Raw genomic sequence first — 17,410 nt, forward strand, 5'->3', positions numbered from 1 at the left:
ACATTTAATTTATACGTAATATATAAATTAAAATTTCAGCAGATAATACATTTTATTTTATGTTTTATAAAAATAATATTCTCCTACATTATAAATTATTGGGATGTCAGATTTAAATTCGAAGACTATAAAAATCCATGGAAATCAAGTTTAATGGAAAAATACAATAATTTTTCGAATTAGTTACATTAAATCTGTCATATTGAATTTGAAAAGTCTGATTAGAGACTTGAATTAAGCGACCCCAAAATTTACGTACTTTCCAAAAATTCCATATAGTATATGTTTAATACGTAAATACATTCCATATATGTTATTAATTAGTGGCTTTTTTTATTATTCATTATTAATTTTTTGTTAGTTTTTGAATAATTCATAACGGGATAATTAATAATAATTAGCCCTAAAATATTAATAATTAGCTCTAAAATATTAACGGAGAAGGAAAAATGTGACAAATCATTTAAAAAAAATTGCTCCAAGAACGTTCCAAACTTCAACCAGCTCTGCGTGTAATATTAGAAATAGAAAATGTATATTATTCTATTTTTAATTGCACAATTCATGTGCAATTGCACAGTATATTAAAAAATTAATTACAAATTCCTATTAAAGAAAGTTTATTTTTTTTTTTCTGATATAATTTTTATCTTTATTATTTGTTATGCTCTATCTCCTGAGAGAATCACTCTCATGGAACGGAATATATATAGAAAAATATATAATGTACATGGTATACCGGAAAAATTTTATGGAATATCATTTAATGAATAAAATTAATAAATAAAATAATGATGAAAATGAATTAATTCATTATTTGCAGAAGAATTGAAAAGATAACTTGCTTAGAAATTTATTAACTCATTGAATTTCTGAATTTTCCGGAACACCATGCATCCTACAATCCGTTGAGCTAGCACGAGGTATTTTTAGTTTAGTATAATTAAAATATTCTTTTAATGAAGTTAATAATCAATGACTCGAATAAAAGCTATTGAAATTAAGCAATTTTTACCATTCGATTATTTGCAACGGCTTTTAGTTGAATTATAGAAAATATTGCGTCCTGTATTAATTATTTAATATTTTAGACTTAATCTATATTGATTATGTTTCAATTTTGAATTTTTACGCAAAGCCTGAAAAAAAGCCTAAAAAAAATTTATAATTTTTTTTAGTTAACGTATATTCTTTTAGTTAAGATACGTTTACGCTAGTTTCGCTATAAGTCCAAGGAAGCTCCTCATTGAACTTGCTTTGATGAGCCGCGTTTCTTGCAGCGTACAATCGCTGAAAATGCAGTAATTGTCAATGTTAAAATTCAAAAAATTATTGATTCTAATTTAACAGATTTTTACATTATTTTATTCTAAGTCTTCGTTTAAGAAGCGCGTTTTAAAAGAAACACTTACAGGATTATCGATGTACGCCTCACAACCGTAGCACCAGACAGAAATATCGCTGAAGCTGAGTGTAATGGGATGTTCACACTCCTCCGCATGTTGCATGGCGTGCTGATTAACATTACGAGCGCAGTGCACAGTGTAACACTGTAAGCAGATCCAATTCTCCGCGGTACTGACGCATTCCATGCACGGAGCAGTCACGTCGATTCCGCCCGAAGGAACCTCATTGACTGTAAATAAGTGCGGACAGTCTCGCAAGGGCATCACTGCGAACATTTCCCCTGCCGTCAGTGCCTGCGCAAGGAGCATCATCGTTTTATTCATTTGTATTATATGTGCATTCAATGAATAAAGTAACAATGTTATATCTATCTGGAAGAAAAAATTTTGCAATAAAATATTTTGCGTAAAGTATAAGAAAGCTTCACCTGAAGATTGTCAGAGAGATATTCCATGAGGGTAGAACGCGTTTCAGGTTGCAGAGATGCCGCACCCTCGTCATCGCGGCTCTCGTGTGTGCTGGAACTTCTTTGCTGGCTGCTTCTCGGCTGGTTCGACTCGTTTACGCATTGTTGTATACTCTGTGAAACTGTAAGTCACGGACATTGTTTCTGAATATAATAATTAATAAGAATTGCAGAGTGTCAAATAAATTTTTATGAACTAAAATCACCATTAGCAATATATTTTTTATCTTTAAAAAGACTTCGATCTTTTAGAATGAAAATTGGTAATTTTATTTAAAACAGTAAGCCTTCGCGAAGAAGTGATAAACCTTTGCGCCAATTTAATACTTAAAATTAACTGAATCGTGAATTTACGATGATATTTACCGTCCAAACTTTTCGCCTCGCTCTTTCTCGAACTCCTCGTGATCTCGCCCGCTTCACTTCTCCCCGCGTCCAGTTCGGAATTCTTAATTTTAATGTTCTCCACTTCGTTCGTCAGCTTCAAAATCTCCTCGTCCGTCACGAGATTCAGGCAGTTCTTATCGATCGCCAAATTCAACTCCAGTTTCTCACTTTCGATTACTTCCAAAGCGATCTTCGATTCGGTGCGTTTCTGCTTCTCCACGTTTCTTCCTTGCTCTTCAAGTTTATTGGCTGTCTTAAGTTTGGGAAGTATATTTTCTTTCGGCAAGGACATTCCATATTGCAGATTGGGCCAGAATCTCTTATGAGTCTTCAACACGTTGTTAATGGAATTGATTGCACTAGTGCACGGGATCAGACCAGGATCCAGCACAGGCAGAGGATCGCCCAGCAGACTCTTGGTGCACATGGTCATAGCGTGGGAGATGGAATTGATGTTATAGCCTCCCTCAAGACTGAGGATTACGCGACCGTTAGCCAGAGATGAGAGCCAGTGAGTTAAATGGCCGTAGAGCTCCGGACTCACTTGGCAGCCTGAGAAAAATATTGCATTATTAAGAAGATAAGCTAAAACGCTATATATTTATTGTTAAGATGTATTCACCTCCGAGTGGATCGCCTATGCAAGCATCGAATCCAGCAGAAATCAAGACTAGCTCTGGATTAAATTGATAAGCGATGGGCATCACGACTTGCTGGAAAGCAGCTATATATTCCGCATCTCCCATTCCTTTCTACGAATGTAAAATCAATCGACGGATAATAATGTTAAATGTAATTTATATAACTTGTTATATATTAATTATACCGATACAACACACGCAGTTATTCAAGTACAAGAGTTTGTAAGCTAATGAAAAAGTTTGAATATATAAGACACAGTTTAATAGATATCGTTTTGTTTACCTTGTTCCACGGTATGTTTACGTTGAATCTTTCGCCCGCGTTTAAACCGACGCTCGTGTAATTGGCCGCTTTCGAGTTCGGAAAGAAGCTGCCGTTGTCGTAACGATGAACGGAGATGTAAAGAACTTTCGGGTCTTCCTCGAATATAGATTGCGTCCCGTTTCCGTGATGCACGTCCCAGTCTACTATCAGTACCCTGCAAACATATAAATTATTACTAAAAAGTTCGCCATCAATAGAGTAGAGTGTTGTACCTCTTTAGATGATGAAATTGTACAGCGTAAGTTGCAGCCACCGCCACGTTATTGAAAATACAAAATCCACACGCAGTGTCTTCTTCGGCATGGTGACCAGGCGGCCTTATGATGGCCACTCCGGATTGACTTTCCCCATTCAAAACTGCGTCCACCACTTGCAAAAGAGAGCCAGCAGATATGCAAGCGCTCGACCATGTATCAGGGTGAAGATACACGGAATTGTAGTCCGATGCTTGTTTCTGTAACTCCTTGAGTTTTAAAGTTGATGTTCTCTTGATACTGTCGATGTAATCCTTCGAATGAACCAAGCACAATTCTTCCATTGTTGCGCTTCTTCCCTTTATAGAAAAAAAGAAAATATATTAGACTTTTTTATAAAATTTTCTTTTATATTGAATCAAGTGAAGTTTACATTAAATTATTTAAAATAAATTTTTCAAATCTTAACTTCAGTCTTTACTTAAATAATCGCTAGATAAAAATTAAGAGTCTTTATTAAAAGATAATTATATTATCTTACTTGTAGCAAATAACATCGTTCCAGCAAGCCATGCTCTTCATGACTCTTATAAATGCTGGAGATGCGAACTGGTTTCTCTGGATGTGTGTTGTCAGAAATGTCGCAATGCTTCTGCATTTTATCATCGTAGACAATGCACACTTTATGCGGCGCTTTGCGCAAGTTTGTAACTGAGAAAAAAAATTTTAATATAAACAATAATTTAGTACATAAGCTAACAATAATTATATCTTACATAGTATCAGGTCGTTCAATTTTTTGTCCATGGCATCGAAAACCTCCGTGCTCTGTACAGGATAGCAATTTCGAGTGTCGTATTTGTCTGGTTTAACTTCACTGCCTCTGAAACAGAAAACATAGCATTTATTACATTAATAATACAATTGAGATAAATTTAGGTCAAAAATAATCAATTGCATCAGATATTTGAATTTTAAATGATGAATTTACAATAAATATAATTTAAAAAATGTATAATTTAATTTTTTAACAGAAGCAATTTGCAGAAAATGCCCAACAAAGTATTTTCAAATAATTAGGAATTATACACATTAAAGGAACATTAATGGTCGATTTTTAAATTATTCTAATCGATTACGTTAAATATTATATAAATTAAATAATATTTGTAGTTTCTTACTTGTACGTGACTATAATTACATGTCGATTGGCAATCTCCTCTTTGTTGTGAGTTACACTATTGACACTATGCGTATCTTGATACTGATAACACTTCCAGTACGGTCTGTGTGCATAGATCACGTTCAAAATAGTGTCCCGTATACTAAAACAACAAAAAATTCAATTATTAATAACATACTCATAAGAATAACAGTAATAATATTCATATTTATATAATAAATAGATTTTTTTATCATTTACCTTGATGATGGTAAATCAAGTGTTTGTAAAATGGGACACGGATCGCCCAATAAAGTTCTTAAGGTCAAAGCTGCACCTTCTGCTAAAGATTTCAGGCAATAACCACCCTACATATTAAAACATTATCTTTAATGCCAAATTATTTGAGTGAAATAATACCTAAGTAAAAATTGCAATCATAATAAACGTACAATTAAAAGTATCTTTTTTACCTCTAAAATCACGGCGACTTTTCCAGCTGCCAGACTCAATAGTGACGACAGTAAATGCGCATAACACGCTGGAGTTACCAGCATCTCACCCTGTACATTAACGCAAAGTATTAATCAACATCATTAATTTACTGTCAAGCAATTTATTTAATAATTAATTATTTGGGATTTAAAAATATTATTAAAAAATCGCTGTTTCAGTAAAAAAATTTAAAAGACTAAATAAATTCTTATAAGTAACAAATGCATTTTTAAATGAATAAAATAAAATATTTTAACCTTCTCATCGCCGATAGCGGCATCGAATCCGGCGGAAATAAGAACGAGATCTGGAGAAAACTGAGGAAAAAAAAAATAAAGAAGAATAAATATATGCGCAAATTTACCTCTGGACAACCCAGAGCCGCATCATAACCAGCTGACACAATTACCAAATTCGGTTGAAACTACAATAACGTCAATGTTTCAATTAATAAAAGTTCAATTTCATCAATCAATATACGAACATAAACGATGTATCACGTACTTCGTAAGCCATTGGCAATAAAACTTGTTGGAAAATTGCTATGTAATCAGCGTTCGTCATTCCAGTTTTATTTAATGGTATATTAAAATTGTAACCCTCTCCGAGATTCTCTCCAACGTAATGAAAGTCAGATTCCCTCAGATTAGGCCAGAATTCGCCATGTTCATAACGATGTATCGAAAAATAGACTACACTGTAAAGAATTTGAAAGCATTGAGAGAACTTGTCGTTACAGAAATTATTAATTAATCAATGGATTATTTTTAATGTGTTCTTGAAAACTAGTCCAACGGAATGATTCAAATGAAAAAGGAGATACGTACCGTGGATCATTGTAAAACATTTGTTGCGTCGCTTGTCCGTGATGAACATCCCAATCCACAATTAAAATTCTACTCGCCAAATTAGAATTCAAAGCTGCCGTCGCTGCAATAGCTACATTGTTGAAGAAGCAATAACCGCAGTACTCCGATTCCATTGCATGATGACCTGGTGGCCTGAAAAAATGTTCACCATTAATAATATCACATAAATCGTTCAAAATATAAAGAAATGTAATGGTATTAATAAAATCTGCATTTAATATTAAATTTTTTGAGAAAATTATTTTACTGCAGATAAGATTAATCCTAGTCAAATTGAAATTTTAATATGTTATCCCTAAATATTGCCAGCTTACCTGACGATAGCCATGCCATTTTGCACTTCGCCTTTACAAATACTTTCTACCAAATTGATCGCCGAGCCCGCAGCCAGTAAAGATAATTTGTACGTAGACTGCAAATTAAATAAATGTATACATATAATAATTTTAGATATTTTAAAACGATTATTGTTCGAAACACAAGTTTATTGGCTATTATTTATTTTTATCGCTTTTTTATTTACTTGTATAAAACAGAATTATCTCTGCACTTACCGGATGAACAAAAACACAATCATATTTGGAGGACAGCAACTCCAAGTTCTCAGAATCCGCACAGCCATCGGTCGCTTTCAGAATGTCAATTTGCTTTTGACTGTGCTTCGTCAAGATCTCACTTTCTGTGGCCATTCTTGGCTCGATAAGCTTACATCGCTGCACCAGGCCCAAATCTTCGCATCTCTGCAAGACTCGCGTAAATCTGGCTGGGCACTCGGAATAATTAGGATCCCAAAGGCATTCGTGTTCTGCCATGCTTCGATCAAACACGAGGCCAGTTTCCTTTCGCATCATTTTGTACGTATCGAGTGCTCTCTGGTATATGTCCATTACGAAGTTATTACTGGATTTCTTCTCTAACAACTGTCGCTGCGCCGCCTGTCGTTTAGCAGCCAATAGCGCGGCTGACGGACGAACCTATTATGTTATGTTATCAGTAGATTGTTATCAGAATATCTTGCATTACGTAATTGTTTTTATATATTAAAAAAATTTGCTTGTGCGGGAAGAATTAATATTATGATGTATTGTAAAGTTCCTGGACCTATGCCAATAAAAAGTTGCAAATCCAAAGTTTGAAAAATATCTGTTTTTAGTACTCAATGTAATCACTATAACATTTGGACTGCCACATCACTCATATCTGGATGATACAAATGTTCCTGCAATTTAAGCTTGCCAATCAAAGTGTTGATCAACACGCAATTTATAACACTTACACAGTAATTAAAAACCTTTTCAAAATAAGGCTTGAATGCCTCTAATTTGACATTCCATTTATCAATGTGTCTTTACGAATTGCACTGCAAATGTTCAAATTTTTTTATAATGTATTAAACATTTCATTAATTATTTTTGCAGCTGTCTTATATAATTATTATTTTGATAAAAAAACTCAGTCCAAGAACTTTACAGTTATACTGTGCATGTAAATGTTCAGTACAATTTTTTTATAAATTTTTACAGTGTATATTTCTTGATTTCTTTACATTTCTTGATTTCCCAGATTTTTTTGTTTTCTTTACACTTGCAAACATATTTGTAACACTTCTTTGGCATGCGCTAGAATTTTCAATTGTCTTTATAAGCTCAATCTCGCTGTCTGCTAACTGTTTGGCAGCAGTAAATAAATCTGAGCTCACTGCAGATTCAGCCTGCAACATTATATTACTTCTTTAATACATATTTCCGACTGGTGCAAATTAATGACAAATCATTCCTAATTAGTGTAAACTGAAGACAAATCATAGCAAATGTAATGCAAGAAAAGATTTAATCCAAATTTGTAATTTTGTTTAAAAAACAGATATTTTGAAAGATAATCTTTAGTATGTAGCTTCTAATTTTATAGTAATACTACGTAAAACTTAATATAACAAAGCTATTCGTTAAAGTATGTAGGCGGTGAATGAGATAATGTCCTTCTATAGATATACCTCTCCCATCAAGCATGCTATCAGTTTGTTTTGAAAGATTGACGATAAGACAGCCATATAAACAACATATGAAGAAATTGTCCTTACCATTTTTCTGTGTTTAATGAAGATTCGATAAGCATATCAACACTGTGTACTTTAGATATTGATTCATCAAGCAATCCAGTTATTCCTTCAATCAAACTTTCTACAAGAAATTAAACCCAAGAATAAAACACTTTTAATTTATTTTTATCATTTTATCCAATCTAATTGTTCTTCTTTTATACTTATGTCTATTAATATTATTTTCATGTTTATTTCTGACAAAAAAAAATAGCACGAAAGTGACAACTGTGAAAGTGAAAACAAGCTGACAATACTGTGACATAAAATGTCACTAAAAGTAATGGAAGGATTTACATTGCGTTAGATATTTTATGTATATGCAAGGTGTCTAATGGAAAAATGTGCTTTCTAGAAAATCTGTTTAACATTGTTTCGTTTGTAGCAAATAAAGTATTTTATTGGATACTAAATGTATATTGAATGCAATTGTAAATCTGCCATAAAATGACAGCTGTTAGGGACAGGCATGTAAGTCTGCCATAAAATAACAGCTGTTTAAATTCCGAATAAAATGGAGCATTTATAGCCGTTCCAGTGGGTAATTTAAATTTTTCTACATGTTTCTGGGCTTTTGACAATATTAGGATGCTCGTAACACACTTAAATAATTAAAATGTCTCTTTTAAAATTTAAGACATTTTTAAGATAAAAAATCTAGAAAAAGATATCTTTAGGACGTTTCTAAAATCTTTAAGGCCGGTTCTACAATAAGTTGCAAATACTCCGTCGCCAGTCGCGAATGCTCCGTCTTACTAAAAATAACTAGAAATAGCGCTTTCCAATTAGTAGTTGCCATCCTTCGCGACCGGTGACGGGGCATTTGCAACTTATTGTAGAACCAGCTTAAATGTCCTTAAATTTATTATATATATAATATATGTATGTTATATTATATATATAATAATAATATATATTAGTATTATGCTTTTTCGCAAAATGTAAACAATATTCTCTCTTTTGTGCTGCTTGCGTCTCAAATCTGGCGTTCAGTGTAGCAAGATTCTGCCCGATTTTTCGCGCATACGCGACGCGACAAACGCAGTGAAGTGTTTCAATCTAGTAAAAAAATATGCCATATGGTACCCGTTCTAAAGATTGACGATACAGTATCGATATTTGAAATATCGATATTTGGATACTAAAGTATCGATATTTGAATACTAAAGTATCGATATTTGAAATATCGATATTTGGATACTAAAATCGATATATTCAACTATCAATCTTTAGTATCCAAATATCGATATTTCGACTATCGATGCTTGGCATTCAATTATCGATATATATATGTATCGAAATTTTATTATTCGATATTTTTGTGTATCGATACTTGACCTTTGAATATCGATCATCGATATTTTGATGTCTTATTAATCGAATTTTAATCGTAGGCTACGATTCGTAGCCATATAAATGTAGGACTATTTCCATAATACGGCATGCGATTTAATTCATGTACTTTAATTCAATTTCATTTCAAACTGTAGTATTGCAGAAACAAGTCAAACTAATTTTAAAAAAGACAAATTTTTTTCAATGCAATTATTTTTGCATACAAAATGTTGTGTCAGAGATTTCGCACGTCAATAAAACTAAACAATTTTATAGGTTATATCAATGAATTTAATCAGCTAGTCACATGTACAAAACAAGGCAAGTAAATTAATTTTTTTTCGGCTATTGTACATAATTTGTGTTTGCAGAATTCAAATTTATTTGAGAAAATTTTTATTTGCGCATAGTTTTGAAGATGTAACAAAAAAAGCTAATGAATATAGTTATGTTTATCAATAACATTTATGAATTAGACTAATGATGCAAAATAAAATAATATAAAAATATTAATATTGATTAATATGTAGAAACAAGTGATAAATTCTAAAGAGATTGTGAAAGAATTCTGCAAGACAAATTTCAATAATTTTACATTTGAATGTTTTATCTTTTTAGTTTTATAAATCTATTATATTTTCATACATTTTTGTACAGTTGTCAAGAATGAACACTTGCAGCCAAGACTACAGCCTCAAGTCAGCAATTTCTGTATGGAAAAGCTTCCAAAAACTGCAAATATTTTTGGAGACATTTCAGGTAGAAAATTTGAGCGCGTTGAGATGGATAAGCTTGAAAAAGAAGAAGAAAAGTTTCAAGATACAGAAGCACGCGTTCCGCGTCGGCTGAAACCCAGCTTGGGCCAGTATGCTAAAATGATCAATTTCTACATATCCAAGAATGATTTAAATTCCGCTTTAAGTGTACTTGATCTCATAAAAAAGAATCGAGACAAACCCACTATGTACATATACAATCTGTTGTTGCGAGGTTATGCTATGCAAGGTGATATAAAGCAGTGTATCAGTCTCTATAACAAAGCGAAAAAGCGTGGCTTGGAACCAACTGCAGCAACTTACACCAGTCTGTTTAATGTATGCGCTGAATCTAAGAACAGTGAGCTTGCTTTGGACTATTTAAAGAATCTACGACAATCACTCTATGAGAAGCAGTTTCCGTTGAACGAAACGCATTATAACGTCATGGTGAAGGCGTATAGTTGGCACAATCAAACCGTGGAAGCCTTTCAATTAGTGGACGAAATGAAGGACAAGCGTCTACCCATTGGGGAGAGCACCTATAATTCCCTCCTTCACGGAGCAATTGCTCACAAAGAGGCTGGTCTGCGACACGCTCTGATTGTGTGGCATTTAATGCGTTCGTGGAAAATCAAACCAACTTTGACTACGTACAATCTTTTCCTAAGAGCAATCAGAGACACAGATTTTAAGAGTTTAAAGCTCAACGAAGTCCTTGTCTCAGGGCAGACTAAGCAGACCAGGATTTTGTTGAAGGAAGGTGAAAGACCAAATTTATTGGCATCTCCACCTGTTCTGAGTACATTGTTACCTTTAGCGGGAAAAGAACAGAGCATTGTGCAATATGATGCTAGTGCAAAGCAGGAAGAATTGATAAACTTAAATGACGTGCTGGTGAGTAATCGTTTAATCTTATTCGGTGGTGTGGATGGATTTTTAGATCAAATGGCCATCGATGATGTTAAACCCAACGAGAAAACCATGACACTGCTCCTGGATTTAATTCCGAATTCGATACCAGCGGAGAATTTATTATTAAAAATTGCAGATAACAATGGTATCAAGCTAGATATTGACTTTTATAATATGCTCATCAAAAGACGCAGCATGCGATTTGATTACAAGGCTGCAAAGGTGAGTGTCACAGATTTCTATTTCGTCTATTCAGTATTGCCTAATGCATTTTAATAATTTAGGAGGTGTTAAGCATAGCAGAGCGGAAGAAGCTTTCCCCAAATATTATGACGTTTGGCGTCTTGGCGCTCGGTTGCCAAAAATGCAAAGACGCTAAAGAATTATTGCAAGGAATAGAAGTTTTCGGCTATAAACCCAATCATGCAATCATGAGTACTCTCATCGACACAGCTTGCCACAAGAAAGATTTGCACTACTTGTTATTTGTGATGAATTATATGGTGGAAAATAAAATGTATCCCAATGCGGCCGCCATTAAAAATCTGGAGGAATTTTCCAAAGGATTATCGAAGATTGAAAAACCTAGAGTAAGTTAAAAAAGTTATTAGAAATAATTTTTACTCGTGTCTAATTATTAACAAATTGTTAAAAAAATTATATATAAATTTGTATACATTTTTAAAATACCATTTTCTCTGTAGGGAAAGTACAAGCTTCAAAAAATGCAGCGTTTGAAGGAAAACATAGAGAGATTTGGACAGCAATATCCCAGATGGAAAAAGATGATAAAAGATGACGAGTGAACTATCACAAGATGAAACATTACCTTCGTAAACATTTTTCAGAAAAAAATGTACATTATTATTAGCGTAATTTATGTATAAATATATACATATATAAAACAGAAAGAACTGTGACGAATGAATTAGCGAAGGTACGGAGGACGAGTTTCTTGCGCCCAAGGTCGACTTCTGGTGCCGCTGCTGATAACGCGCGACGGACACGTGCCACGAATGCTGAGCTTGTTGTAGCCGGTAGGGCCGGTCGGCTGAGCTCCGCAGGTTTCCAGAGCTACAAATTCGTCTACATGAAGAGACGGCGGCCTAGAAGTGTTGGGCGGCCTCGACCGGAAAGGATCAGCTCCTCTACCCACTCCTCCACCCACCGGGCCGCCTCGTATCGAATTGGCAAATTGTGCTCGACCTCGTATCGGCGTCACTAAAAGAAAAGTGTCAGGAATAATATATAATTAACTAGAAAGAATTAAACAATATTCTTTTATCGATCAAAAATTAAGAAATCTTGCTTTTTTTCAATATAAAGAAAACATTTCAAAGAATATTTTTTTATATATTAAATTTTCAGATGGTTTTATTTAAATGACATAAGCAGTTATTTATTAAATTATTCTCTAAATCTTACCGAATGGCTGCTTCGACTTGGTCATCGGAGAAGTTTGCTTCTCCGTTCTACTTTCCTGATCTTCATCCTGAGATTTCGATTGTAGAGGTTGCGTGGCGTCGTCGGGAGGCGTCTTGGAACATAAATTCTGCGCCTCTGCCAGCAGATTAAAATCAGCGGGCAGTAATTCGGCCGCGAGTGCCAAGAGGTCCACTGTATTTTCGGCTTGCGTCTGATTCGCCGTCGCGAACGAGAACTTCCTGGATCGAGACGGACTGCTATTGACCACTCCGAGACACCTTTGCGAAAACTGATTCAGCAGAGCTTCCGGGGCGGGCAGCAGCGGCTCCAACATTTCCGGAATGGGCTCCTTTTCCTCTCTCTCTTCGGCGGCTCTTAAAGATTCCACTAGCTCTGCCGCGCGTTTCAGCTTCTCCAGGGGATGCTCGCTTTTCTCCCACGAGATCAAAGACGCCAATTGTTGCGCGCGCAGGTGCAAGGATCTCCTCTCCGAGTCGGAAGCGATCAGATTCTCCAAGAAGGTCACGGTCAAATCTACCACGGAGTTCGTTTCAGGCTCTTCCAGGGTGGACACGTGATCCAGCAGCGCGCGCAAGGCACCGGGATTGTTCTCCAGGCAACTCTTCACGTGATACAGTCCGTAGTTGTGACTGATTAAGGATAAAAGAATGTGCAGTGTGCTTTCTATCACGTCCGATTGGAATTTCGTGCTGGCTGCCAGAATTTCGATTAGAGCGGCGAGAATGGAGAGAAGAGGTTCCTTGCTGGGCACCGAATGCGTCAGTCTCTTTTCGAAGGGTTCGTTCTCCTCCTCCTGCACCAGACTAAGATTACAATCGCACAAAGTCTCGAGGATTTTCAGGATCTCGTACTGCACGTGGATGTTGCTGCTACTCTTCAACGTGGAGCACATCATTTCAATGACTGGCGGATACTTTTGATCGGATTTCACCTGCGCTCTAGACGCCGGACTGGTCAAGGTCAGCAGGGTGGCCTTCATAGGAGCGTGTCTGGCCAGATCGCTGACTAAAGCGAGGACAGGAACGTTGTTTTCGAGAGGAGTGGCCGCCAGGATGCCGTCTAAGAGGCATCTTCCGACTAGAAGAGCCGTCGGTGCCGCCAGGTCGCTCAGCTGCTTGCAAACCATCGATAAGAGGAGCAATACATCGCGATTCCAACTGGCGCAGAGCAGCCGGAGGGTCTCCGTGAGGTTTACGGCCTGCGCCTGAAGATGCGCCGACCAGAGTTTCCTCAGACCGAGAATCCTCGCGGCGTCCTCGGCGGCGGTTTCTTTGAACGTCAGAACGGGCGGCAGTAAGCGAGTCAGCAGCTTCAGACCCGGCATGAAGTTGCAGGGCCGAAGGGCCACCATCTTCAGGACTTCGCCGAGCATCTGAGTCCACAGCGATTTCGCGACGTTGCCAGAACCGTCGGAATCGACGGCTTGAGTGAACACCAGCAACGTACCCACGATTTCCTCAGACAGAGCCTGCACCATCGGATTAGGCGGAATGGCCTCGATCAAGGAGTAGACTCCGAGCAGCGGTACGACAGCCGTGAGATCCTTGAAGTCCGTCGCCATGCATTTGACGAGTCGTTCGAGCAGCGCTCTCGTCAGTCTCGTGCAGGGAAGCAAGAGGGCGACTAACGCCATACCTCTACGGCCCGTCAAGGCCACGCGATGAAGGAACGGCTGTTCGTAGAAATCGGACACATTCGCCATTACGGCGACCAGCGGGGTGAGGCCGTCAGCGGCGAACAGCTGAGTCAAGGCGTTCCGGTACTTGAGTTCGACGTAGGGCTCCAAGGGATCGACGTCGTTGTTGGATGGAAAGATTAGGTAATGTAGAATGCGGCACGCGATGATCAGCTGGCCGGGTAGCGTTGCCGCCTTCTCCACGCTCTTCCTGATAATCCCCACCAACAGGGAAACGTCGCTGTAATCCCAATGAGTAGCCTGAGCCGCGGTCGTCAAGTACGATGTCACATCTCTGAGAACGGCGTGCTCGCGAGCCTTTTCCAGTATAAATTCCGCGCGATTTTGCAGGATCTCGACTTTGTCGGAATAACGAACGATGGCGGAGATAATTTCCGCGGCGAACTCGCACAGATTAGGATCCGACAGAAAAGGAATTAAAATGTCTATGAAATCGCACAGAGGCAGAACTGTGAGAATGGCGTGCAGACCGTCGGGAAAGACGAGAAAGGAGTGCAATCTCTTGAGAATCGTCCAGTCGGAAGTCTGCTTCAAGCAAATTAGACACTGTGCGACTTGAAGGCGCCACGCTAGAACGCAACCGGCCCCGGGTAGTTCGTATTTCAAGGCTTTCAGTATCAGCCGCACTACTTCGGCTTCTTTCAGCAGATAAAACAGGCCCTCCTTCGTGTCAGAGAGACGCAGTAGAAAGCGGCGAATTAATTTGACCACCTTCAAGTCGCAATTGGAGGAAGTCAACGTTAACAGAAGGTGATGAATCAACTTGTGATGCTCGAAATAAGCCACGAGGTGAGCGCGAGGATTGCGAGCGTGCTCTCTCTCGAATTCCATCTGCGCGCATGCCGGAAGCTGACGTTTGGGCTGCGCCATCAACGTCGGAGCGCATATGTAAGCGTTCATCAATTCCGAGAGACCAAATTCGTCGAATTCCTTCATCTCTTCCAGATATTCGTACACGTGAACCTTGCGGAGAAGCGAGCTGAGAGCGTACTTCAGTCTGACCAGCTTCGTTGAATCCAACATTGTTAGCGCGTTTCTGTACAGGTGGTTGCGCGTGCTCAGAAATTCTTCCACGATTAGCGGACTGATTAGCGCAGCGTCAAGAGCTCTCAGAGCGGAAAGTTTCACCGGTAGCGCCACGTTCTCGCGCATGCAGAGAGCAAGCAATTTGGACGGGGCTTCGACTTTCAGCAGAATTTCCGGACCCTTCGATAATCGGCAGAAAGCCTCCGCTAAGCGAACTCCCACTTTCACGTGACGCATCTTATACGCCGGTTGCGGCTGAGCTCTGGCGAGCTCCATGTCCAAGCCAGCATTGATAATACTAATCAGGTCGTTCACATCGTCCTCGTTGCAGTCGAATGGAGCCAATGTGGCACACAGAGTTTCGCAATTGTGTACAAACGTTTCTTTCTCTTGGCCGGACGCGTTGTGGAAATGCGAGACTGACTTAGACAGAGATTGAAGGATCTCTCGGATTTTCAACGGAACTTCACGATTCACGTGTGTGTCCTCCAAATTCTCCAGTTTCTCCAAGCTTAACAGATCAGGCGGCATCAGCGTGTAGATCTCGTCAATCTGCGAAGATTCACACTCGAATTCAGCAGTAGATGGAACGTCGTCAGTCATTATATCCTCATCCGATAATATAGGCTCGAAGGGCTCGCCAGTTTCCGGTTCGCCAGCTTCCTGTTGCTCCGCGTCTTCTTCTTCGGCAGAAATAGATTCGGGACTCAGAGAAATCAAGGACTCTGTAGGGGGAGACACAGGTCGCTTTGAAGACTTTTCGCCTACACTGGACGTCTCTTCTTCCCATTGCGCCGATTCTGTTTTTGCGGTGTCCGAAGCAGATGTTCTGGACGGTTCCACTACTTGAATTGGCTGAACCGGTGGTGGCGGAGTCGAGGTTACACATGTTTCCTATTGATAATAATTACAGTTTTACACAGTTTTAAACAATTCTGTAGGACATAAACGCGTCATAATGCCCACGTGATTTAAAATACAAATAAAAAAAAAGCTCATATAACTATCAAATACAATATACATTCGAAAAAGTTAATGTTTTTAGTGTTTAACGTCAAATAAATCTTTTTAAGTTCTTCTGATTTGTTTCGTGTACTTTTTTTACGAAAGTAATAAAGCAAATTGTCTTACTGCTGAATTTGTCTGGTGCTGATTCTCGTAATACCAGTTAGATTGCTGTTCTGAAGATACTTGGGTAATACTTTCCGGATTTTCCTCAAGAGCACTGACACAAGCAGTAGAACCAGCTGTCGAATTAATCACCTCCTGAGGATTGTTTAATGATTTAGTTAGAGTACCATACACTGCCAGTGTTATAGTGGTGTACCATCCTCTCAGTACTAATCCATCCGTTGGTATTTGTTTCCGCTCACATTCCAATTGAATGTGAATGTTCTGTTTGTATTCTAGAGCACCCAAAAATTCAAAAGTGGAAGCTCCGGGTTTACTAAGATCGTTTACGAAAAATTCGATCTCAAATTGAGAAGGGTTGGTCGCTCTAAAAGAATAATGTGCATTTTTTGTATTCTGTAGATGCTAATATATAAAATTAAACAGTTCTTGAGTTTTAACGTTAAGTTTAAGTTTTTAACGTTAAAATTACAGCATTACTTACCCAAGTCGCACTCCTCCTGGAAAATCTGCCTGCACTCGTGCACCCAATGGAATTATTCTTACTTCACTAATGTAAACAGGTTTAGGAAATTGCACTAAATCCAAATTTAATTCCTGAAAGTCAAAAAAATGGTTATTTCCTCATAAACATTTAACATAAACATTTTTCTACTTAATATAAATCGTAAAAGTTTTTCTTGAAGAAAAACAAAAAATATTTTTAAACAGACCTCTGAAATATCGTGAGAAAATGTGTCGAAGAACAATAATTCGATGTTATCCATATTTTATAGCTCCTTCAAACAATATAACCTTTAACTTTTAATTATTAGCTAGATTTTTATCTTGTTTATTTCATCATTCTTATTAAATTCCTTATTTAATTACATTTATATAAAATCAGCACATTTTTATATATTACATGTTTTCTAAGTATATGATTTTAATAAATAATGTACACACAAGTCTATCTTATTTTTATTAGTACTGCACTGTTGTTTGAACAACATAAGAGGTCTGTTCTTTATAGCTGAACTGACTGCACTAGTTCAGAGTTTATCTTTCTTCTTTCAATGTAGA

The 17,410-nt window shown here is 37.4% G+C and overlaps 3 protein-coding genes across 5 annotated transcripts; 1 reads left to right on the plus strand and 2 right to left on the minus strand.

Moving 5' to 3' along the window:
* Nucleotides 1-134: 134 nt before the first annotated feature.
* Nucleotides 135-8,318, minus strand: HDAC6 (histone deacetylase 6). Of its 3 annotated transcripts, none has more exons than XM_012364174.2 (19): nt 8,027-8,318; nt 7,493-7,657; nt 6,501-6,920; nt 6,261-6,358; nt 5,905-6,078; nt 5,582-5,774; nt 5,335-5,394; nt 5,056-5,145; nt 4,844-4,950; nt 4,602-4,745; nt 4,197-4,303; nt 3,962-4,131; nt 3,439-3,779; nt 3,185-3,380; nt 2,883-3,012; nt 2,240-2,812; nt 1,835-1,995; nt 1,413-1,700; nt 135-1,290 (listed from the first exon to the last, which is right to left on the minus strand). In XM_012364174.2, the coding sequence occupies exons 1-19, from the start codon at nt 8,027-8,029 to the stop codon at nt 1,198-1,200; spliced, it is 3,513 nt and encodes a 1,170-aa protein (XP_012219597.1). In that variant the 5' UTR covers nt 8,030-8,318; the 3' UTR covers nt 135-1,197. The 3 variants fall into 3 exon arrangements, with proteins under 3 accessions (XP_012219597.1, XP_012219596.1, XP_012219598.1); XM_012364173.2 differs by lacking the exon at nt 5,335-5,394 and adding an exon at nt 5,442-5,501 and having other exon boundaries at nt 8,027-8,317; XM_012364175.2 differs by lacking the exons at nt 5,335-5,394; nt 8,027-8,318 and adding an exon at nt 5,442-5,501 and having other exon boundaries at nt 7,468-7,608.
* Nucleotides 8,319-9,422: 1,104 nt separating this feature from the next.
* On the plus strand, nt 9,423-11,963 carry LOC105670574 (pentatricopeptide repeat-containing protein 1, mitochondrial-like). The gene is made up of 4 exons (XM_012364164.2): nt 9,423-9,700; nt 10,037-11,271; nt 11,334-11,639; nt 11,754-11,963. Exons 1-4 carry the CDS (start codon nt 9,607-9,609, stop codon nt 11,853-11,855), a joined length of 1,737 nt encoding a protein of 578 aa, XP_012219587.2. The 5' UTR covers nt 9,423-9,606; the 3' UTR covers nt 11,856-11,963.
* On the minus strand, nt 11,890-17,353 carry vir (VIR_N domain-containing protein). The gene is made up of 5 exons (XM_012364163.2): nt 17,062-17,353; nt 16,833-16,945; nt 16,349-16,715; nt 12,475-16,111; nt 11,890-12,270 (listed from the first exon to the last, which is right to left on the minus strand). Exons 1-5 carry the CDS (start codon nt 17,113-17,115, stop codon nt 11,978-11,980), a joined length of 4,464 nt encoding a protein of 1,487 aa, XP_012219586.2. The 5' UTR covers nt 17,116-17,353; the 3' UTR covers nt 11,890-11,977.
* Between the last annotated feature and the right edge of the window lie 57 nt (nt 17,354-17,410).

This window comes from Linepithema humile, chromosome 8, assembly GCF_040581485.1.
Source record: "Linepithema humile isolate Giens D197 chromosome 8, Lhum_UNIL_v1.0, whole genome shotgun sequence".
NCBI classification, from domain to species: Eukaryota; Metazoa; Arthropoda; class Insecta; order Hymenoptera; family Formicidae; genus Linepithema; species Linepithema humile.